Source organism: Peromyscus leucopus, chromosome 8b (assembly GCF_004664715.2).
Source record: "Peromyscus leucopus breed LL Stock chromosome 8b, UCI_PerLeu_2.1, whole genome shotgun sequence".
In the NCBI taxonomy this organism is placed as follows: Eukaryota; Metazoa; Chordata; class Mammalia; order Rodentia; family Cricetidae; genus Peromyscus; species Peromyscus leucopus.
The window spans coordinates 95,188,078-95,211,688 of record NC_051086.1 but is presented as its reverse complement, the minus strand read 5'-3'; the positions used below and the strand labels follow the sequence as shown (position 1 = coordinate 95,211,688).

The 23,611-nt window shown below is 47.1% G+C and overlaps 1 protein-coding gene across 3 annotated transcripts in view; it reads left to right on the top strand.

Moving 5' to 3' along the window:
• The window catches only part of Socs7 (suppressor of cytokine signaling 7), a 34,447-nt gene extending 11,373 nt beyond the window's left edge, over positions 1-23,074 (top strand). Inside the window, exons 3-10 of one of the 3 annotated variants that reach the window (XM_028869073.2) lie at positions 1,341-1,445; positions 1,898-1,999; positions 2,855-2,985; positions 3,464-3,632; positions 4,690-4,818; positions 13,787-13,922; positions 14,343-14,493; positions 17,922-23,074. In XM_028869073.2, the coding sequence (XP_028724906.1) occupies positions 1,341-1,445; positions 1,898-1,999; positions 2,855-2,985; positions 3,464-3,632; positions 4,690-4,818; positions 13,787-13,922; positions 14,343-14,463 (893 nt within the window). In that variant the 3' untranslated portion in view covers positions 14,464-14,493; positions 17,922-23,074. The remainder of the gene's footprint in view (positions 1-1,340; positions 1,446-1,897; positions 2,000-2,854; positions 2,986-3,463; positions 3,633-4,689; positions 4,819-13,786; positions 13,923-14,342; positions 14,494-17,921) is intronic. The other 2 variants (XM_028869075.2, XM_037201373.1) reach the window with 2 other exon arrangements.
• The last annotated feature ends 537 nt before the right edge of the window (positions 23,075-23,611 follow it).

The window sequence follows — 23,611 nt, the reverse complement described above, 5'->3', positions numbered from 1 at the left end:
GAAGCCAGCTGCCCTACTTGGTTGTGACTGAGAAGCCCTTTAAAAAATAGTCTTTGGTTGGATGTTGTAAACCTTCCTACTCCTGTAATTCCACCACATGGGAGGCAGAGGAAGGACTGCCAAGTTCAAGGCCAGTGTGATCTGTGTCGTGAGTTCAGGCCAATCAGGGCTACATAGTGAGCCCCTACCTCAAGAAACATTAATTAGATTTAAAATGCCAATCTTTTTTTTTTTTTTTGGTTCTTTGAGACAGGGTTTCTCTGTGTAGCCCTGGCTGTCCTAGAACTCACTCTGTAGACCAGGCTGACCTAGAACTAGGAGATCCACCTGCCTCTGCCTTCCGAGTGTTGGGATTAAAGCTGTGTAGATTTTTATTTCTAAAATGTTTATTTTATGTGTACAGGTATTTTGTGTATATGTATATCTGTGTACCACTTATGTGCCTGGTGTCTTGGAGGCTATAAGAGGGCATCAGAAATGTTGAGCTTGAGTTACAGACAGGCGTGTACTGCTAGTTGTTCAAGTGCTGAGAATCAAATCTTGGTCCTGGAAGAGTAGCCAGTGCTCTTCACCCCCAAGCCATCTCTCTGGCCCTGGAATAATAGGATTTAAAAAGAAAATGTTTAGATTTTATTCCTTTTTATTTACATTTTATTTATTGATTCTGTGCCATATCACGAATGTAGAAGTCAGAACAATTATCAAGAGTCAGTTCTTGCTGGGGCAGTGGTAGCGGCGTACGCCTTTAATCCCAGCATTGGGGAGGCAGAGGCAGGCGGTCTCTGTGAGTTTGAGGACAGACTGATCTACAGAGAGAAACCCTGTCTCGGGGGAAAAAGGAGTCAGTTCTTTTCTTCCACCACGCAGGGCTTGGGGGTTGAGGTCAGATTATCAGGTTTGTTAGCAAGTCCCTTTACCTACTGAGCCATTATACCATCCCTGTTTTTCTTATTTTATGTATATAAGTTGTTTGGTCTACATGTATGTGTGTCCTGTGTGTGGGCTTGGTGCTTGTGGAAGCCAGAAGAGGGTGCTGAATCCACTGATATTGGAGTTAAGGATGGTTATGAGCCACCATGTGAGTGTGGAGAAGCAAATCTGGGTCCATGGTGAGAGCAGCCAGCCTCTTAACCTCTGAGCCAGCACACTAACCTGAGAACAACTGGATTCTAAGCCGACTGGTGCTGGGGTAATTCCAGCCTGGAGAGCATCAGGCGCAAAGCTTTGGGACCCTTGGCCCTCAGCCCTCTGGCCTCCTTTGCTTGCCCTTTGTTTCTCTCTCCTTTTGGTCTCAGCTTTGGACACGGGGCTTCTGTAACATGCTTGTGTGACTCCCTCAGGTGAGACAGTGTCGCTTGTGGATGTGGACATTTCTCAGCGGGGCCTGACCTCTCCACACCCTCCAACTCCCCCTCCTCCTCCAAGAAGAAGCCTCAGCCTCCTAGGTATAGTCTGACCTGCCCTTTTGCCGTCCTGCCCTAGAGGGAGGGTGAGCTCTAGGGACTTGTTCTTTTGTCAGGAGCCAGATTAATTTCTGGGTTTCTATTGATGACCCAATTATTTCCCATCCCTTTCTCCACCTCTGTCATATCTGTAGGCACGCAAATGGGGGGGGGGGCACTTTATCTGCATGCAGCAGTATTTACTGTGCACGTGTTGACAGTTCACATCTCCCCTGTCCTCAGTGTGCTGCTACTGAGCTGTTTTAGGAGTAGTCACTTTCCCAGTTTCTGAGCAAAGCAAAGCTGGCTAGGATGACTTGCCCTCGGTTCATAAAGATGACCAGAGAAGGCCAGGCTCCCTTGCCCCAGAGGGCAGCCTGACCCCCTCTCCTCTCTGCCTTCCCGTGCTGTTGTGTGCTCTTTGCTGAAGCTCTTGCTTTTGTTCTCTCTTCTAGATGATATCAGTGGGACGCTGCCTACATCTGTCCTTGTGGCTCCGATGGGGTCTTCCTTGCAGTCTTTCCCCCTACCTCCGCCTCCTCCACCCCACGCCCCAGGTTAGCTTAGCTGAGAGGCAAGACTTATAAGAGTGGAAGTATGGGAGAAGTCTGTTTATGGAAATTACAGTTTAGGAGATCTTTATCCCCTTAGCTAGACTAGAACTTGAAAATGAGTCCAAAAAATACTTTTTTTCTAACCTATTTATTTCTGGAAGTAAATCTTATTTTTCTTAGAAATAAAAGACTGGGATGTTTGGTCTCTGCTTCTGGGGCTGTTGTGCAGTCTCTGAATAGATATCACTTAAGAAACTGCCTTAATGTCAGTTCAGTGAAGAGGTTGACTGTGTTGCTGGTTATCAGAGTTCTGTATTTTTTTTCTAAGCTTTTTGGTATTTACCGCAGCCTTGTAAATAAGTACCAAGCATTTAGTCGCCCATACCTGCTTTGCCAGCCTCCAGTACCCAAGGAATAAAATGAATGAAATCAGCATTCTTTTCTACTTGCCTGGCAAAATCATTACTGTCCCTGGGCAAGTAAGCGAGTCGCTATTTCCAAGGCTGCTTTACCGTAGGCACTTCACTTCGAGGTGGGAGAAGTTGGAATCGCTCTAGGCTGGTGAAGCCCCTGAAGTAGTCACCTTAGTCAGGTTAGTGAGCGGCTCCCGACTGCTTTCCTGGGGTTGAATGCCCCCCCCATCCTTCACAGCTTCCACGAGCCCACACAGCTTTTTGTTCCAGCCCATCCAGCTCTTCCCACCGCTTTGGCTTCCACCCTCCCCAGCTTAGCGTCTAATGCCTTGTCCTTCTTCAGTTAGCATCTCTCTCTCTCTCTTTTTTTTGTGGGGAGGGGAGGTCTGCCTATGAGTAGGAGCAGTGTAGATAAAACAAGTGGTCTCCATTCTCTTGCCTGCAGATGCATTTCCCCGGATTGCTCCCAGCAGAGCATCAGAACCCCTGCACAGCCAGCCCTCTCAGCACCTCCAGTGTCCCCTCTACCGGCCCGACTCAAGCAGCTTTGCAGCCAGCCTTCGAGAGCTGGAGAAGGTAGGTGATGTGATGCCTGAGGGCTGGCAGCTCACCTTTCCTCCCACACCTGAGCTCTGTGCCTAGGCTGTCCTTGGGTTTTTAGAGGAAGAGGAGTTTCTATCTTCTAGTCACAGTGACTAGACAGTAGGCTCTTGTTCACTCCATAGGAAAGGTAAGAAGACCGGATTTGGAGGGAAAAGTTAGACCCAGTGAAGGAGGACTGTAGAGATGTATTTGGAATAGTCTAAGATGGTTTTGCGAGGTAAACTGACCCAGTTCCTTCTTGTCCTTGTTGGACCATTGGTAATAAAATGTAGAATTAGTCTTCTGGTGCCAGGAGGACTAAAGCGTAAGCAGCCTGGTTTTTACTGCTATGCTTGGCACAAGTATTATAATGGCTTTTACCTTCTCAGATAATCTCCCCTGGTAAGAGAGATTGTGCCCAAGTTGTTGGCATTTCTCTGTTAACTCCTTTACTGTTTCCTGTCTTTTATAGTGTGGCTGGTATTGGGGTCCTATGAATTGGGAAGATGCAGAGATGAAGCTGAAAGGGAAGCCAGATGGTTCTTTCCTGGTACGAGACAGCTCTGACCCCCGTTACATCCTGAGCCTCAGCTTTCGCTCACAGGGTATCACCCATCACACTAGGATGGAGCACTACCGAGGTGAGAGGTGCTGCTACTGGAGAAGGGAGGCCTTCCTCCAGCTTGCCTTTCCTACCTTGCTGAGTTAGTCCCCTGACCACCTTTCAATACTTTGTTAAAACTATTGGACTGATAATTGTCTAGACTCTGGGAATGGTAGATGAATACTTGAGGTTCATGAGAGATGAGGAAGTGAGAGCTCTCTTAAGTACTACTCCAGTGACTGACTTCTTGGTTAAAGGTCCTTTCTTCTGACATAGTGGGATTGTTAGAAAGAAGCTTTGTTTCTGGTGCCTGTTGGCAGTGGGACATGCCCTCATCATTTTTAGTGATACCACAAGAGGAACTCCAAAGACTCCGCTCTGCAGTTCCCTGAAATGACTCATTATCATGAATGTGGTCTTTTTGTATTAAGTCATAGGAGTTCAGGTTCTCCTTTATCTTTGGGCCTCTGGAGTTGGAGGAGGTAGGCTGTCAGGGTTCTGGGCATGGGTTTTAGAAGAAGCTCAAGAAGGAAAGACTGATTTTGCTTTTTTTTTGGTTTTATAAGACAGGGTTTCTCCGTGTAGTTTTGGTGCCTGTCCTGGATCTCGCTCTGTAGACCAGGCTGTCCTGGAACTCACAGAGATCCACCTGGCTCTGCTTCCTGAGTGCTGGGGTCAAAGGCATGTGCCACCGCCATCCGGCTAAAAATTATTTTTAAAAAATTTAAGAATTTAATTATTAGTCCGGGTGGTAGTGGCATGCACCTTTAATCCCAGCACTTGGAAGTCAGAAGCAGGTGGATCTCTGTGAGTTCCAGGACAGCCCGAGCTAAAAAGAGAAACCCTATCTCGAAATACCAATAAAAAAGAAGAAGAATTTAATGATTAAAAAATTAAAATGTTCACACCAGCCTCTCAGATCATTTGAGGTCCTTTGTTTGTTTGTTTTAATTTTTAGAGTTTTGCTATATAGCCCAGTCTGGCTTTAACTCACAACTTCCTACCTTAGACCCATGAGTGCTGGGATGATGACAATGTCTTACCACACCCCACCAAAACCGTTTGTAAATTTACTCTTTAATTTTCCATTTCAGGAACCTTCAGCTTATGGTGCCATCCCAAGTTTGAGGATCGCTGTCAGTCTGTGGTAGAGTTCATTAAGAGAGCCATCATGCACTCCAAGAATGGGAAATTTCTCTATTTCTTGAGATCCAGGGTTCCAGGTAAAGCTGTAGTTATAGTAATTATTATTGTTGTTGCTTTTTTGAGACAGGGTCTTACTGTGTATTTCAGGCTGGTCTTGAACATTCTATGTAGCCCAACCTGGTCTTAAACATATGGTCCTCTTGCCTCAGCTTCCTGCTAGCTATATTAACTATTAAACCTAACTTGGCTATGATCTAGTATTCTACTGGAATGTCCCAGCCCCAAACAAAAGCCACAGCTGAAACTGTTTGACCTGGCTATTGTAGGAGCCCCTTTTCCTGCGAGTCCACTGAATAATCCCGGCCCTTGTGTGTTGATCTCACAATGTTCTGAAGAATGATTTCTACCTCTCTGACCACGTGAAGAAGAAAACCCAGGCATCTTGTACCATTTGACATTGAGATGGCTCCTTGCTGCTGTTACAGGTGTCTTGCCTCTTACTTGTGAAACAGAAAGTGAGAACTCTGGTGTCACTTCCTCAGGGACAGGGCCGTGAGAGTGGGCTCACAGAAAGGCAGTGAGTGGCCAGGCATTGGCGGCGGTGCACACCTTTAATCCCAGCACTGGGGGGGGGGGGCAGGAGGATCTCTGTGAGTTCGAGGCCAGCCTGGTGTACAGAGCGAGACCCAGGACAGGCACCAAAACCACACAGAAACCCTGTCTCAAAACAAAACAGAGAGAGAGAGAGAGAAAGGCAGGCAGGCAGTGAGTGGTGAGTGAGGCCGGAGGCCGGGCTCGGTGGTTTATGAGGAGAATGGGCTATAGATTTGTCCATACTGTACTAACTAAGGAAGAGAAGGGGTGGTGGTGGTGGTTGTTTGGTATATTGACGTCCTACTTGTTTAAGTCAAAGATTTCTCTCTGTATGGGAGCACTGTCCTGTTCTTGGCTTCACCGGTGTGGTCACATAGTCAGCCAGCTCACTCAAGAATGTACCTGCCTAGTCCCTATCAGAGGAGGCAGAGGAAATTGGTTTGTAGCATTGGGTAAAGAAAACTAACAGGCACATGCATGTGAGGAGTTTGCAGGATACAAGCAGAACTTAAAGTGAGAGCTTCTTGCTTTCACTTTGAATCAAATTAACTTCCTGAGCAGGGTGCCAAGAAATTGCTCTGAAATGTAGGAGTTGCTGAGGAGCCTTGGGCAGAACATCAGGAACAGGATTGGGCCAGGTGACAGTGATGTTTGTATAATGGTGGTGATTTAAATAAGGCACGACAGGGTGTGAACTGTATTAATTCTCACTTCCTCTGGTATTTGGTGCTGAGCTGCCAACACCCTGGGGGCGCATGCATTTCTCTTGGTGAAGGAAAGTGCTCGAGTTCTTGAGGATTGACTCTGCTTAGCAGTTTTTAACATTTGTGGAATGATGGGTATTTATTTAACAAACACTTATTTGTAACTCAGTATAAAAAGGAAGCCCGTCGTTGCCCTCAGGTAGCTCCTAGCTGTAAGGAAGGGACGGAGAAAGACAAAGGGAGAAGACCCGCCAGCCTAGGAGTGAGTGACTTCAGGGACGAGTAAGGAGCGCTGCTTGTGTGACGTGGGTGGGCAGCAGACGTCCACTGCTCGCTCTGCAGTGTCTGCTTGCGGACTGTTGAGAGACTTGGTGGACTCCTGGCTCCGCCAGAACAGCCCTTCTTATCCCACAGATGTGCTTCATCTTCAGAAATTGCAGCTGAGAGTTCTCACATTGTACATGAGCTCGAGTTTGTAGTATTGGCTACTGTTATACACTAAGTGGTAGGTCAGGTTTCTAGTTTACATATTTCTTAATGCTTTTAACCACCTCAAAGTTAGCTAATTGATTAGTCCATTACAATTTTAGATAATGGAACTGGGCATTTAACTCAGTTGGCGGATTGCTTGTCTAACATGCATGAAGCCCCAGTCTCAGCACAGCATAAACTAAGCGTAGTGGGCACACTTGTAGTCTTAGCACTCAGGATGTGAACTGAACCCAGGGTCGTGGGCGAGCTGGGCAGACTCTGTGATGGAATCACATTCTCAGTTGTCTGTCTATGTCTCTCTGTTCTCTCTCTGTCTCTCTCTCTGTCTGTCTCTCTCTCTCTCTCTGTTTGCTTTGGGAGGTATGTCTCATGTATCCCAGGCTGGCTTCAAGCACACTATCTAGCTGAAGATGAACTTGTGATCTCAGCACTCAATGTGTAGCCCAGACTAGTCCTGAACTTGTGTGACAATCCCCTTGCCTTAGCCTCCTAAGTACTGGAATTATGGCTGAATGCTGCCATACCCTGCTGGGACAAGATTTTTAAATATAACAAATTCAGCACCATAGAATGAGACTCTGCCTCAAAAATATTTTTAAATAAAATACTGTTCTGTCTGGGATTTACCTATTGTAACTCCATGGTTACAATATGGCTCTGTGGATTTACTGTAAAATCATTATTGGATCCAAAGACTTGACTGATCCAGTGGGGATGTTTGGTGGAGGGGTACCCACACCACTTTCCTAGGTATGAGGAGGACACCCCACAGGCAGAGCTTGAGCACTTTCCCCACGACCCGACCGACTGACTGACATCTCTCTTTAGTGTCAGTTAGGCCTTTCCTTTTGGCTTTCTTCCCACCCCACCCCCACTGCCCCCTAGGCAGTGTCCTATAGCCCTTACTGACCTCAGACTGACTATATAGCTGAGGCAGACCTTGAACTCTGATTCTCCTGCCTCAGTTAAAATAATCAGGATTATCCTACACAGGCATGCTCAAGGCCCATCCATCTCCAGGGTGTTAAAATGACAATGCTAACCGTGCTCATGGCCATGGTATAATACAATATAATGCTTGGTTGCAAGCACCTTTACTCACTGAGCTACCCTGCTGACCCATCAACACTTTTTTTTTTAAAGTCCATAATCTTTAACTATGAGCTCCTGTAGAATCAAAGAAGCTACTTACTTCAACTTTCAAGGGCAAGGGCTCCAGGGCCTATGAGCTTAAATGAACGTGGGTCTTCACAAGATGGGCCTCCAAGGGGTAAGAAGTTCCCTCAGGATCCCTTTCCTGTTGTGCAAGTACAGATAGGATATCTCTGCAATGGTGCTGATTTCTTTAACAATCACAGCTGCTTTCTCAGCACTGGCCTGAATGCTGTCTTGTTTTGAAATGGCCTATGCCAAACAAATTAGTCCATTAGCTTTCAACTTTTTCAGGTTCTAAGGACATAAGCAGAATGAAAGCACATTCTTGGCTAAAACAGTACATTAATGGCCTCTAGCCCAGTTCCTGATAGAGTCCTTACTTCCCTCTGAAACCTCATGAGTGGGCCCCCACTGTCCAAGTTTCCTCAGTATTCTTGCCTTCCAAGTTCCCACGAGAATGGCCTGTTAAGCTCTGCTTCCAGCTTTTTAAATACACTGTTCCAAACTCTTCTATATTCTAGCCACAAAACAGGTTCAGTGGCTTAAAGACCATATAACCAGGTTTATATCAGCAATGACCCCACTCCTGATACCAATTTCTACCTTAGTTTCTTCTTCTCTTACTATAGTAAAATATTCCAAAGCAATCTAAGGGAAGCCAGAGATAGGATTTAGTGGTTAAAAGCACTTACTGCTTTAGCAGAGAACCTGGGTTCCAGCTCCAGCATCCACATGGCAGTTAACAACTGTCTCTAATTCCAGCTCCCTCTTCTGACTTCCTCTGGCCAGGCATGCATGTAGTGCACTTACATGTAGGCAGAACACTCATACACATAAAATAAAAATGAATACATCTTTTAAAAAAAGAGAGCATACTGCTCTTGCAGAGAATCACACTTAGTTCCCAACACTCATATTAGGTGTCTCACAACTGCCTATGTGGAACTCCAGCTCAGGGACATCCAATACCTTTTTATGGGTTCCATGGGTGTGTGTACACTTGTGCACATAAACTCAGGCAGGCACATGTGTACATGTACATAATAAATAAAAGTGAGTTCTAGGCAACCAGGGCTATATAATGAGACTCTGTCTAAAAAAAAAAAAAATTAAAGCTACAATAAAAATAATATAAAAAGCAACTTAAAAGAAGTGTTTGTTTTTCTTTGAAAGATAAATTTATTCTTTTTATTCTTATGATATGTGTGTCTTAGTTAGGCACCATGGCCGTGGCAACTCTTATAAGGAAAACATTTAATTGGCTAGCTTACAGTTCAGAGATTTCATCCATTATCATCATGGTGTTGTTGCTGGATCCTAACGGCTCCCTCGGGAGGGGTGAGAAGGTGCAGAGTCAATGACACAGACACCAGCACACTCATTATTCAGTAACGGGGAGACCTTACATACCCTCCTCCCAGCACCCAAGCTCTGTCCTAATCTGGTGGCATTGCGTGGTCATCCCTCATTGGCTGGGCACGATCAATAACTGACAGTGCCTGTTGCGAGGCCCTCAGGTAGACTCGGTATGGTTTGAGCCAATTTCCTTGACCCTATGGGCCTGTCCTGCTACATGGTGGGACATGACATTGTGCAGGCAAACACGGCGCTGGAGAGGTAGCTGAGAGTCCTTTATTTTTGGCAGGCAACAGGAAGTGATCTCAGACACTGGGCAGTATCTTGAGTATATATGAGACCTCAAGCCCATCCATCTCCACAGTGACACTTCCTCCAATAAGGCCACACCTACTCCAACAAGCCATACCTGATGTGCCAGTCCCTGAGCTTTTTGGGGCCAGTTACATTCAAACTACCACAGGGAGCAAAGAGTTTATTTGACTTACCTATCCTGAGTCACAGTCTATTGAAGAAAACCAAGGCAGGAACTCAAACCAGATGGGAACCTGGAGGCAGGAGCCAATGCAGAGGCCATGGGAGAGTGCTGCTTACTGGCTTGCTCCTTCTCATGGCTTGCTTAGCTTGTTTTCTTATAGAACCCAGGACCACCAGCCCAAGGGTGACACCACCCACAATGTGCCCCCCCCCGTTAGTCACTAATTGAGAAAATGCCCAATAGCCAAAGTAGTTTGCCTATACAGCCCAGTCTTATGGAGGCCTTTTCTCAGTTGAGATTCTCTTCTCTGATATTACTCTAACTAGGTTAAATGGACAGAAAACTAGCCAACACAATGTGTATGGGTGTTTTGCCTGCATGTATGTCTGTGTACCACATGTATGCCTGGTATTTAAGGATGCCAGAAGAAGATATCAGATCCCCTGAGTCTAGAGTTAGAGAAGATTGTGAGCTGCCATGTGGGTGCTGAGAATCGAATCTGTGGAAGAGCAGCCAGTACTTGTAACTGCTGAGCCATCTCTCAAAAGAGAAAGGGTTTATTTTAGCTCACAGTTGAGTCCGGTAATATAGTCCATCATGATGGGAAAGTCAGGGTAGCAGAGGCTTGAAGCAGCTGGTTGCGTTTTCTCTGTAGCCAGGAATAGAGCAATAAACTCATGCTGCTACTCAGTTCCCTTTCTGTATTTACAGACTGTAACAAGATGACCCTCCCAGGCATGGTCAGAGGTCCATTTCCTAGGGGACTAGATAGATCGAGTGACGATTAACACTGACAACAGCTGTACGCTCAGGACTTTGGCTTATTGATTTTTAAACTTCCTTCATTGATTTTGGGGTGCTGGGCATCAAACTAAGGCCTTGCTCATGCTAAGCAGGTGCTCTACCACTGCTATACTGAGAACCCCCACTTGGTTCATTTTTCAACTGGATATATATTATTGTTATTATTGAGTTTTAAGAGTTCTTTACATAGTATTTTTTTTCTTTTTTTCCCTTTTTCTTTTTTGGTTTTCAAGACAGGGTTTCTCTGTGTAACAGTCCTTGCTGCTCTGGAACTCGCTTTGTAGACCAGGCTGGCCTTGAACTCACAGAGATCTGCCTACCTCTGCCTCCTGAGTGCTGGGATTAAAGGTGTGCGCCACCACCGCCCAGCTCTTTATCTGTTCTCTGTATAAATCTCTTCCCGTGTCTGCAGCTACAGTCTCTCATTCTGTGTTGTCTCTGTGAGTTCTTGTTTGTTTTTTTAATTTGGGGCAGGGTCTCTCTATGTAGGTCATGCTGGCCTTGGCCTTGAACTCAGAGACCAGTCTTCTGCTCTACTTCCTGAGTGGGTGCATCGCCATGCCAGGACCACAGCTGTGATTTTTCCTTTCTTGATGCTCGCCTTTGAAAGGCAGTTTCATGTGACACATTCCTCTGCTGACCTTGTATTGCCTCACTCACTGTGAAGTCATAAAAGCAGTGGGACCGGGCAGGTGGGAACTGGAGCTTCCAAAACCAGAAGCCAAAGAAATCTCTCCTCTTCTAAAATTTGACTTTTTTGTGTTACTGATCTCCCATTTATGTCCCCTGCCTCCCTCCTTCCCTTTCTCCTTGCCTGCTTGTTTCCCTGTACTTGGGAGGTAGAGGTAGAAGGAGCCCAGCCTGGACTATATGAGCCCTCGCCTCAGCAAAACAGAACAAAACAGAGCAGAAACCCAAAGAAAGGGGCTGGAGTGATGGCTGGGCAGTTAAGGGTGTTGGCTGTTTTTAAAGGACCAGGGCTTCTCTTCCCAGGGGCTTACAAATGCCTGTAACTGCAGCTCCAGCTCCAGGGGCTCTGACACCTACATCTGGCCTCCTAGGAGTGGGGCCATAGAGATACACACAACACACACTAAAAAATAAAATTGAGCCAGGCGGTGGTGGCACACGCCTTTAATCCCAGCACTCAGGAGGCAGAGCCAGGCTGATCTCTGAGTTCGAGGCCAGCCTGGTCTACAGAGCAAGATCCAGGACAGGCACCAAAGCTACACAGAGAAACCCTGTCTTGAAAATTAATTAATTAAAATTAAAATAAATTAGAAAAATGAAATTTAAATTAAGAAAAAGCCAGCCACCTGGATGGGGGAGGAAGACTAAAGACCTTCAGAATAGGAGCCTTGGTCTGTCAGGGTGAGGTGTCTAGCAGAGGTTGGTCATGCATAAATCAGCACTGGCTGTCTGAGATACCCTTTCCCAGAGGGCAGGTGCTCAGAGAAGCCACCTATGAACATTTCTCCCAAGGTTCCCTTTGCTGTGGCAGAGCCACACCATGATCTTTTCTTTAGGTGGAGCAGGTGCTGAAGACAGGCTGCCTTTAGTATTTTCTAACCAATTGTGTCTGCAATATTTCATTTTTTTTTAAGATTTTTTTTTTTTTTAAATGTTTGAGTGCTCTATCTGCATGTACACCTTTATGCCAAAAGAGGGCATCAGATCCCACTGTAGATGGTTATGAGCTACCATGTGATTACTGGGAATTGAACCCAGGTCCTCTGGAAGAGCAGCCAGTGCTCTTAACCACTGAGCCATCTCTCCAGCCCTGTCTGCAGTATTTCTTTGAATAGGACTGTGGCTAAGAAAAGAATTCCTAGCTGGGTGTGGTGGCATATGCTTTTAATCCCAGCACTGTGGGATACAGAGTGGATTTCTGAGTTTGAGTCCAGCCTGGTCTACAGAGCGCGTTCCAGGACAGCCAGGGCTGCACAGAGAAACCCTGTCTTGAAAAACCAGAAAACAGCATTCCTTCAGTAACTTTTCAGTCTTGTTTTCAGTTTGCTTCTCTTCCTCTCCACAGTCCTTCATTTACAGAAACAGGACATTGTTCTTTCATCTGAACGTGTTTCATTGTCCTGCCCTTCCTTCTTGGTGGGTCCTGTGGCATTGACTGTGGGAGTTGGGTGTCCCTAGCACAGAGCTTGCTGATCCATGTGGGGTGTCTGCTGTGGGGCCTGGCAGGCTCTTGAACTCAGCTTGCTCAAGCTGCTGTAGTTCTCTCAGAAATATCCTCATCTTTGTTCCTGTAACCCAGCCTCGTGCTTCAGGGGTGGGAAGGAAAGCAGTGAGGGCAGGAAGGTGCCGAGCTGCCTGGCCTGGAAAGACGGGTGCAGGAGTGGTGCCTTTGACCCCAGCCCCACCCTCGACCTGCCCTCCTTTCTGCGTCCAGTTGGGGTCTTGGGGGCCTTCCAGAGCCTAAGTGCTCCACACCAGCACTGCTACAGAGAGGGCTGATAGTGAGGCTTTCTGTCCCCAGCCAGCTCCCCAGAGTGACACTGGGACTTAGGAAGTCTGAAAGCGCGGGCTTAGCTTAGCCTCTCCCACTAGCCTTATAGCTTAACCACATTTCGACATCTGCAGTCTACCACGTGGCTTTTACTTCTGTCCCATTCTGTATGTCTAACTCTTTCCCAATCTCCATGGCCTCTCTGCCTCTCTTCTTCCCAGAGTTCTCTCTGCCTGGAAGTCCCACGTAGACCTCCTGCCTAGCTACTGGCCATTTAGCTCTTTATTAAACCAATCCAGAAGGCATCTTGACAAAGACACATTTTCACTATGTACAAAAAGATTATTCTGCAACAAGGACTAAACTTCACCCCACATCCTTTGTGATAATAAAGGCTATTCAAGCCATGGTACCTCTGAACGTCCTGAGCCCTGGGGTTCAGGATACTGCTAGATCATGCTGAAGAACCATCTCCCATTCCCAATAGCTCCGGAAACTTGGGTTCTTGTCCTTTCCTGAGAACCTCAGGCCTGTGCATGGCCCCTTGGCCCCAAGGAGTCTTTAGCTTGGCCTTGTTTTTTGGGCTGTTCTCCACAATTAGGAGTCATTCTGGAAGCCAAGTGTGGTGGCTCACACCTATGGTCCCAGTACTCAGGAGACTGAGGCAAGAGGATTGCTCTAGGTTGAGGCTAGCCTGTCTATATAGTGAGTTTCAATTTAGCCTGTGCTATGTAGTAAGACCCTGTCTGGGAAAAAAAAAAAAAACCAAAACAAAGTGTCGCTAGGGAGGTTAGCAGAGGACACTAAATCCCCTTGAGTAGACTATGGTAGTAGTACTTCACAGACGCTGTCCACAGCCCTTTAGGAGGGCTTCTGCACAGCCTATATACATGAACTTTAAAACAGCCCCACGACAGCCCCGCATTTCTCTTCCTCGGGGAGCTGTAGTTAGCTGTGTTATTATTCTCTCTGAGGATTTTCCTTTGTTTTCATTCTTGAAGGACTGCCACCAACACCAGTACAGCTGCTCTACCCAGTGTCCAGATTCAGCAATGTCAAGTCCCTCCAGCATCTTTGCAGATTCCGGATCCGGCAGCTTGTCCGAATAGATCACATCCCAGATCTCCCACTGCCTAAGTACAATGGGGTCATCAGGGTTAGGGCCGGGTGGTGGGTTAGAAAATGCCTTTGAAGCTTGCAGGTTGCTCCCAGAGGCCCAGCCCAGCAAAAAAATATTTGTAGGCATGTTCTTTCGTTTGTGTTTTAGCACTTAACTCTAGAGCTGTATCATTGCAGCAGAAAGGGAGGAAGATATGTATGTTGGCCTCACTCTGCAGGCCTTGGGCAGAGTGCAGTGCAGTAGGGTAAGGGAGACAAGTGTGTGAGGAGTGAGGTGAGAATTTGGTCAGGTTGGCAAAGGCTGTTCAGTAGTTGTAGCCGTATAAATGAATGGAGAAGGGAGGGTTCAGCAAGAGAGATTTCTTAAAAGAAACAACCGTCAATTTCCTGAGAAGTGACCCCTATAAACAGTACACTGTGTCTCCTTGCTTTTCACAGACCTCTGATCTCTTACATTCGAAAGTTCTACTACTATGATCCTCAGGAAGAGGTGTACCTGTCTCTAAAGGAAGCGCAGCTCATTTCCAAACAGAAGCAAGAGGTGGAACCCTCCACGTAGCAGCGAGGGCCTCTGCTGTTCAACATAAAGGTAGGAACACCCTGCCTTTTTACTTCCTGAGTATATTTCTGACCTATACTTCTGACCCATGCATTTGTCTGATAATTGGTTCCCTAATAGGTACATACTTCATTTGAAGAAAAACACAACAGGCATGAAGGCTTAAAGCAGTGGTTCTTAACCTTAATGCTTCGACCCTTTAATATAATTCCTCATGTTGTAGGGATCTCCAATCATACAATTATTTTCATTGTTACTTCACAACTGTAATTGTGTTACTGTTATGAATCATAATGTAAATATTCTCGGAGATGGAGGCTCAGCAGTTAAGGCCACATACTGCTTTGCATAGGACCTGAGTTCAATTTCCAACACCCATGTCCAGCAGCTTACAACCTGCTGTAATTCCACCTCCAGGGGCTTCAACACTCTTTTCTGGTGTCTGAAGGCACTGTACTCATGCACAAGCCCACACAGACACACACATATATATGCACATACACATAATAAAAAAAGAAAAGAATAAGTGAGGAAATGGCTGAAGTTGGGGCCTAATTTCCCACTGCCCGCTGAGGTCTGCTCTCTTTCTTTGGGAGTTGTTTCGAATACTGGTTCGTGTTGGACATTCCTGTCTTTACTGGTAGCAGCAGTTGTAGTGTGTGCATGTGGAGGTCAAGGAGTTCTCTCCTTCCACCTTGACATGGTAAATTAAGCTTAAGTCACCAGGCTTTCCAGGCAAGTGCCTTAAACCACTGAGCCATCTTGCCAACCCTGTTTATTTCTAGACAGTCTCCTGTAGCTCTGGCTAACCTTGAACTCCTGGTTGTTCCGCCTGCATCTCCCCAAGTCCTGGGATTATAGGCTACATCACCATACCTCTGTGCCAGTGGAGTCTAGTTAGTTAGTTAGTTAGTTAGTTAGTTAGTTAGTTAGTTTAAGATTTTATTTTTATTTTAGTCATGTGTGGGGAGAGGTGGTGCACATATGAGCACAGGTGCACATATAGTCCAGAAGAGTCAGATCCCCTAGAACCATATTCATGCCCCATGCAAGACCTAAACTAATCTCTATAGTTTTCCTCTAACTAGGTTGGTTTTTTGTTTTTTTATTTATTTGTGTTTATTGCTAGGGTCTTACTATGTCACTATATACTACTATGTGTGGTCTAATTAGGTTTTTTTTTGTTTTTTGTTTTTTTGAGATGGGATCTCAGTATATATATAGCCTTGGCTGGTCTGGAATTCAAGTTGACTTCAAACTCACAGAGATTTGCCTACCTCTGCCTCCTGAGTTCTGGGATTAATGTCTGGGATGAAAAAGCTCTACCAACCTGGCTTATTTAATACTAAAGTGAACATTGGAAGGTTGGCCTGAGTAGGAAGTAGAATTTATGGGAACTGTTGCTTTTGGCCATGCTGGCTACTGTACATACCTTCCATCCAAGTGTCATCAGCCAGTTTGGTGTTAACCTGGAAGTTGTTTCTAAGCACTGACTACCTGTCCTTCTCATGTATTCCTCAGTCTTATCCCCTACTCAGAGTTCCAAGAGCAGCAGCCTTAAAGTGGGAGTTCTAGTTTCCTGGCCTCTCTGCGCTTTTCCAGAGGAGTATGATACCTAGAGTTACTGTCCCATGTTTTCTTCCTTGAATTTTTAAAATTTTATGCATATGGCTGTTTTGCCTGTATATATATATCTGTGCACCACATTCATGCCTAGTGGCCAGGGAGGCCAGAAGAAGGCATCAGATCCCCTAGAACTGGAGTTACAAATAGTTGTGAACTGCCATGTGGGTGCTCTGAGGAGTAGCCAGTGTTCTTAAAGGCTAAGCCAGTTCTTCAGCCCCACTATTGTGTTTTCTGCCGAGATAAACTTAGTGTGTGTCTCCTGGGCTCTGGAAGTCCTAGATCTGTGGTGTTATGGGAAAGCAGGAGAGCCATGCTAATGAGTATTATCAGGGGCGGAGGGAAAGACAGACAGACCAAGAGATGGTTGCTTCAGAATGCTGTGGAGCTCTGACTTAAAGGCTCTGGTCTGGATGTAAAACTGCTCAGATCTTTAGTTACATGCAGGTTGTGTGCATTGGAAGTGATTCCTAGCATATCCAAGTGCTTAAACATATAGGAAGAGTTCTCTGTGTGGTGGCCTTAGGAGCTGGGTATGGTGACATGTCTGTATCCCAGCACATGGAAGATAAAAGCAGTAGAATCTGTTTCCTTTTTTTTTTTTTTTAAAGGTTTTGTTTAATTATGTTACTGTGTAGGAGTATGTAAATAATGAAATACTTGAAAGGCAGAAATGTAGATTCTGTTGAGTACAGTATTGTTAAACACCCCCTCCCCACACACACATATTATGGATACTGAGAACTGAACTTGGATCTTGGAAGAGCAGCAAGTGCTTTTATCCACAGAGCCTTCTCTCCAGCCAGGACCTCCATTTCCATGAGACCACCCTGGGCTTTATAGCAGGTGACTATCTGCAGAGCCATCTCACCAGCCCAAAAGACTTCTTTGGAGATGAGGGCAGGCCTAGAACTCAACGACCTGTCTACCTCCCTTTTGAGTGCCACCATGCCCAGCCACCATGCTGTTTGTATCATGATCCTATCTCAAAAATAAAAAATCAGAATGGAAAGGTTATAGGGAACTAGAAGCATCTACTGGACTCTGCTCCTCTTTTAAAGTATTTGTGTGTGTGTGTGCACCCTTTTGATTTAATGTACACCTATGCATATAGAAGCCTGTAGAGGCTAGAAAGTGGCTTTATGCCCTCTGGAACCAGAGTTAATAAGGGTTTATAAGCCACCATGTGGGTGCTGGGAACCGAGCTCAGGTCCTCTGCAAAAGTAATAAGCACTGTTAACCTCTGAGCCATCTCTCCAGCTCCCTATTGAAAAATAATAGGCTCTTTCGGTTAGAACACGGTTTCTGTGGGTGCTGTACCCTGCAAGAAACCCACAATTAATAGGAGCACATTCAGAAGGCCTCGGGTGTTGGGGATTCCAGACATCGTCACATGGGAGGACAAAATAAGACTGAAAGTTAACCCAGAGAAGAGTGTTAGGGGACAGCTGAAACTGGGCGGGGAGGGGGGGGGTTCCCAGAGAAGAGTGTTGGGGTGGGCAGCTGAAAGAAATCCTGGGGGAAAGTTAACCCAGAGAAGAGTGTTAGGGTGGGCAGCTGAAAGAAATCCTGGGGGGGGTGGGAGCGGTTCCCAGGGAAGAGTGTTCATGTCTTTGTGGCTTTGTGAGACAGAACAAGGACCAAAAAGAACAGAGGCAGTTGGCACATCTGCTGTTACAGTGTTCATGGAAGCATCTGGTTGTCCGGCTGCCATGCTGCTTGGAGGCTGCTCTTCTCCCGCCGACAGTGGCCGCTCTGTTCTCCTCTCACTCCCTTTGGTTCTGCTACTGTGTTTGAACTGTGGTTTTGTTCTGTTTTGTTTTCTTTTTACCTAGGCATATTGGTTGCCAAGCTCCAGTCTGAAGAACCAAATGAACCTACCACAAAAGAAGAACTTGGCAGAAAGAGAGAAGAGAGAGGGTTGTGATTCCTGGCACAGACTTTGGTTCCCCTGCAGCTCTGGGGCTTGGAAGAAGCACACAACCATCCTCCAAGTGGGGCTCCCTGTTCTACCCAACCCTGTGCACCCCAGAGATGAGCTCCTTGGAAAACTGGAAGAAGTCTTAACACTGTTTCTTTTCAGAAGTTATGTTTTGCTATTTACATTTCTCAATGTAGGAAACTCAGTCGAAGGCAGCCGGGGTTTATACAAACCATTGAGTAGAAAGTGGTGTTGGGATGAGCAGGTCAGGGGAAGGGGAGGGGAGGCTGGCTGTTCAGCTGGCGCCAAAGGCAGCCTTGACGTCTTCTCTGTGAACCTGGAGGAGGGCCCGGGAGCCAGAGAAGCAGAGAAGAATGAGATTGATAGTGTCGGAAGATTGTCGTCTCCAGCTTCAGGAGGAGAGGAGAGAAGGGGTGGTGGGTGAAAGGGAAACGGGCTGTCCTGTTGGCTGGTGGAGTGGTGACCCCCACTCCTTTCCTTTGGAGGTTTGCAAACCTGATTTCAGAATCGCCTCTCATGGAATCGGCGTTCATTTTGTTGTGCTAAATTCCTTAAGCTCAGAGACCTGAGTGAGGCAAACCCCTCCATCCTCACCCCTTCCCCTCAGTAACTGCATTTCACTTTGGTTATAACAACACTCCTGTTGCTTCCGCCAGCTGTCAAGGCAGTGGTGGTTCTTGTCACCTGGGCCGTTCAGAGCGCCAGTCCTAGGCTGCTGAGGTCAATGGAGCATGCTTCCAGGTTCTTCATGGCCAAGCATGCCTGCAGCTGAGGAGCCAGTGTCATCCCACCTGTCAGCTAGCGAGAGGAAATGTGGAGGAAGTGAGAAACAGCTGTTGTGTCTCTAAAGGAGCCTTCATGTCTCAGCCTTAATGGAGAGAGAGCATCGAGTCTCACAATCATAGATTTATCACCATCGACCCACCTCTGGGATGGGAGGTGGCAAGGGCTTCCTCATTTTCCCACGTTCATTCTTGCAACACGGCCATTTCCTGACCCCATTGCCCTTCCTTTACTGGGAAGTCTGTCAGATGCTAGTTTGAAAGTTGCCTGTTTTCCAGAGGGCTGTGAAGGAGGAAAGAACTTGAGTGCTTGAGTTGTCTCTGTGTCTGAGGCTGGCCATGGCCAGTCATAGGCTACATAAATTTGCTCTCCTAAAGAGTTCCTCTGGGAGAAGTAACTGTCAAGATGGATGGTGGAGCTGTTGGGTCTTCCTTACTCTCCTGTAGTGTCCATATGACAGCCTTTTGAGTTCTCTCTGCTTGTATCTGCCTTATATAACAAACTAAACATCAGCTTTGGAGTTATGGATGGTTTAGGGTGAAGCCCTGTGGGTTCCCTCTGCATGGAGTCAGTCACCTTCTTCCTCCTTTAGCTAACCAGAAAGGAAATGTGCTTCCTTAGAAGACTGTCAAGAAATGAAGTGTGTACGTGTTTTCTAGCCCGCTTGTGACAGGTCTCATGGTACTTTTTTCCTCCTTGACGTCATATTACCAACAGCATGAGGTCATGAGTCAGAGACTGGCACACCTCTAAGTTCTGCCTCTGGAGGGTTAGGTCACGCACCATCATACGGACAGAAAGGGCCACTCTGCAATAGAGCCCCACATCTAGAATCCACAGAGATCTTTAAGTGGTTAATATGTAGTTTGGAGGGATTCTGTCTCTAATTTCAGCCACCCATACTTTAAAAAGTAGTTTTCATGCTGTGTTTGCATGGCTCTGAGCTAGGTAGTGTGAAAGGACATATGAGGTAGAAGACAAGCTCCCTTCCCTGAGGGAACCACACAGTGACTGTCGAGTAGGGAGGGATTGGAGAGCTACTCATGGCAGCAGAAGGCCAAGGACCATCTTGAAAGACAGAGTGGGTGTCATCATGGCAGACCAAATGCTCTGGGAAGGCTCTGTGGTGATGGGGCTTTGGATTGTAGGCGAGGGCAGTGTAACAGAGTACTCAAACTAACGTACAGAAGGAGAAGTCTTTGTGTGGCAAGTACGCAGCTGCCTTAAATAACAGCATTGGAGTCCTACTTGACTGCAAAGGTCTAGACTGAAACCTCCCAGTAGTTCATCAGGTCTGAAGGCTAAGGAGGTGTGAGGGTGTGGTGGAGGGCAAAACCAGAAGTCGGCAGACACCTTTGTGGTACCAGTGGAGAATTTATACTCAGGTGCAAACCAGACCTGCTGTGGAGCATGGGCAGCCTCACCCTTGTCCTGGGAAAGCATGTTGCACGGTAGACATGATCTGCATGTATCTCAGACACAGCCCAACTGGTCTGACCCTTCCTTGGCAGAGTGGGCTGCAAAACAGAGCACTGTGGGAGACAGCTCAGTGAGGCAGGCCTTGGCACCCGGGAGACCTTGTGTAGAAGGGAATGATTGGGGAGAGCAGTTGAGGCAGTTGCCTGGACTGCAGGCTGGCTGGAGAAGGGGGCAGGAGCAAGGCCAGAAGTCCGCATTGGCCTTCGCCCTTTGCCCATGCTGGACAGTGCTAGTGGAAATACAGTCCACGGAAGGGACTCACTTGTCTTTGTTCTCAAACCAGAAAGGCCGTCACTTCTAGAGACCTGCTGTGGATTTCTGAGTTGTGGTTGGGAGAGTCACTGTTCTTCCCAGCCCCGGCCTATGTAACCTTCCCTGTTTATAACTGATCTATTGTAACCTTCAAGACGGGTATGTGCCAGTGTAAGCTAGTGACGACTACTGCTGCAACCTAGATTTACTTGAAATGCATGTCTGTGTGGGAGCATAGGCATGGGGGAGGGGGAGAACAGGGGCTTGGCTCGGGGGCCAGCTGTCCTGATTTGACGTTTAGACTGATGCCAGGGTGAAGTAAATGTAGATGGCAGTGCCAGCCTCTGGAAAAAGCTTGGAAGTGACCGCTAGTTCCTGTTTGTCTTTTCCCACTGTCACTTAGGCTAAGCCGTTGTTTGAGGCCAAGCAGGGAGTAGTGATGGGATGTGGACACATTCCCCTCTGAGGCGCGTCCCATAAGGACTGGGGAATGGTTCAGAGTCTAGCTCCAGGAAGGACCCCAGGGAGCCACCACCCTTTCAGCCTTTCCCCGTGCTCCTAGAAGGGCATGGCCTGCTGGAAGTCCCTACTCCAGTGGGAAGTAGGGACAGGAGAAACTTCCCCAGGTAAGAGATTTTCCTTCCCTGTTGCCTCTCCTGACCTTTGAGCCCAGGAGTCAGAGGTGAAGTCTAAGGAGCTGCAGCAAGGTCTAGAGATCTGCATGTGGTCCTCATTTGTAGAAGTCTTGTCTGCAGTTGGGGTGTTGGGAACGTCTCCGCTAGCGGGGACTAGGACTTGTTTTCCACTTTCAGAGTATGGCATGCCCCTGTGTGGAGGGGAAGAGCTTTGAGTTAGACATTTTCCCTATGGGAATCCTCTTGGTTTGGTTTGTGGGAAGAGGGAGTGGATAAGTGGTTTTTATTTCTAGTCATCAACACAGCTGTCCTCACACTAAATTTGTGCTATTGCATACATGTAGCCATCTTTCTTTTCACTGCAGCAGTGTTTATCAGTAGTTCAAATGATTTATTTGCTCCTGGGGAGTAAAACCTTTTTTATTAAAAAGAAAAAAAAAATGAAAAAAAAAAAAAAAAAGAAAGAAAGAAAGGTGTGCCCATTATGATAGCTGTAGAATTACTGGGCCACAAGAATCAAGTCTGCAAGTCCCCGTGGTACATCCTGTTTTGGCTTTGGAGCCTTTGTGCTCAGTAGAGTGCCAGGAGGCCTTCCTTGAAGCAGTGGAGAACAGCGTTTGGGGAGGGAGATGGGATCGAATCAGCGAGAGCTCTGGGACTCCGGACAGCAGTTGAAAATAGAGTGCTGGTTCTGTAATCTGCCAGAGAAGGGGCCTTTCTTCACATGCAGATTCCATGTGTCCTTGACCTTTCATTGCTTCCCTGTCCTCTTGTCTTTCCTGTCCTTTGTCCTGTCCCTTCCCACTTCATCTACCTCCCGGAAAGCCAATCCTGCATGCCGAGTTTGTGACATGCCTCCACTCCCATTTCATCTTCAGAGGGTTCAGAGGGTCCCTGGAGCTGCTCCGGGCCCCCTGGGCCCCCTGAGCCTCCTCAATGCCGAGAGGCAGGCGTCGAGAAGTCAAGGAAAGCAGCCAGCTGTATAGGGCGGACAGCAACATTGGTCGCAGCTGGACTGCGATGGCAGCTGCTTCTAGAGACAGATAGGGAAACCAAGACATTCTTCCTCAGCCCACGGGGGACCCCTGCTGTGCACACTGCTCAGTGGACAGTGGGCTGCTCTGACCACTCCATCCCTGGTGCTCCCGAGAGGGACAGGCAAGACCCAGGCACCGCTCTGGGCAGGCCAGACGTCGAGACGCCCACACTGGTGCTGCATGGTACAGGCACTGTGCATTCTGGTAGTTTTTCAGAGACTGCGTGCTGAGGGGTGTCACTGGACTCAGTGGTTAGGGGGTTCTTCACCAGAGGGGAGCCATACCCCTGCAACCACTCTGTCCTGCTTAGCCACCCCTGCCCTCCGAGCCAAAGCGTGGCCTGGTGTTTGTCTTCCCATTTAGTTTTCCTCCTTTATTCTCCCTTTTTGTGCTTAATTTATTAAAATAGTTGCTGTATAATTTATTTTCATAAAGTATAAAAAATAACTAAATGGTTAAAATAGACTTGCAGGCCAATCTTAAATGGGTGGGGGGTCTGGGGTGGGATGGGGAGAGGGAAAGATGTTTTGATATAAACAAAACAAATGCACTTTGGGTGTGTTTTGGTATTTTTCTGGGCATAGAGGGGTGGGTGTTGGGATGTCCCTGTAGATTAGTTCCAGAATGGGGTGTCTGTAAATACTGTATTAATAGGCATGTTTGACTCTTGTAAAGGGACATTAGTAGCTGCTGCAGGTCCTGTTTGGAAACCCTGTGTATAATTCCCAGTTTTTTGTAAGTGTCAGTGCGGGAGACATTTGACTCTTGTGTTTGTATCTCCTTTTTATGATTGCTGTACCGACCCATGTCTTTTTGGGGAGGGATGAAAAGAGATTTGAAATAAAAATGTTTAGAAATGATCTGTTACTGGAATTTGTGTTTTTCAGTCTCTCTCCTGACTCTTCATCTACTCTCGGGCATGGCAACCATGCAGAACACACCCAGTGCCATCTTTTGAGTTGTTGGAAAATTCCTGAGGCTCATGGCCACTGCCCAGATCTGCCTTAGAAAGTGCAGGAGCATTCCAGAGAGCCTTGGGGAAGAGGCAGGTGCCTGAAGCCTTCCTGTCTGGGTGTGGAGTGGCACTTTTATGTGGCAGTAGCCATCCTGGTGAGGCTAGCCAAAGGCTTCCTTGCAGCTTTTCCAGCCTCCCCCTCCCCCCCCAGGTTTGGGGCAAGGCTGTCACTTTCCTGATTGATGCAGGTGTGTACTGGGAACCACTGACCCCACCTACCCTTTCCCTCAGCCTTTTGCTTCCTGCTGACAGGGCCAATGTGCTGTAGGTTTCCTGCTGAATTCTCTGGGAAGCCTCATCACTGGGCTAGGCAGAGGCGGGCCTCTAGGAGTCTCTGCTGGCCCCAGTTCTGGGGATGCAGCCCTGTGATGAAACTGGTCCT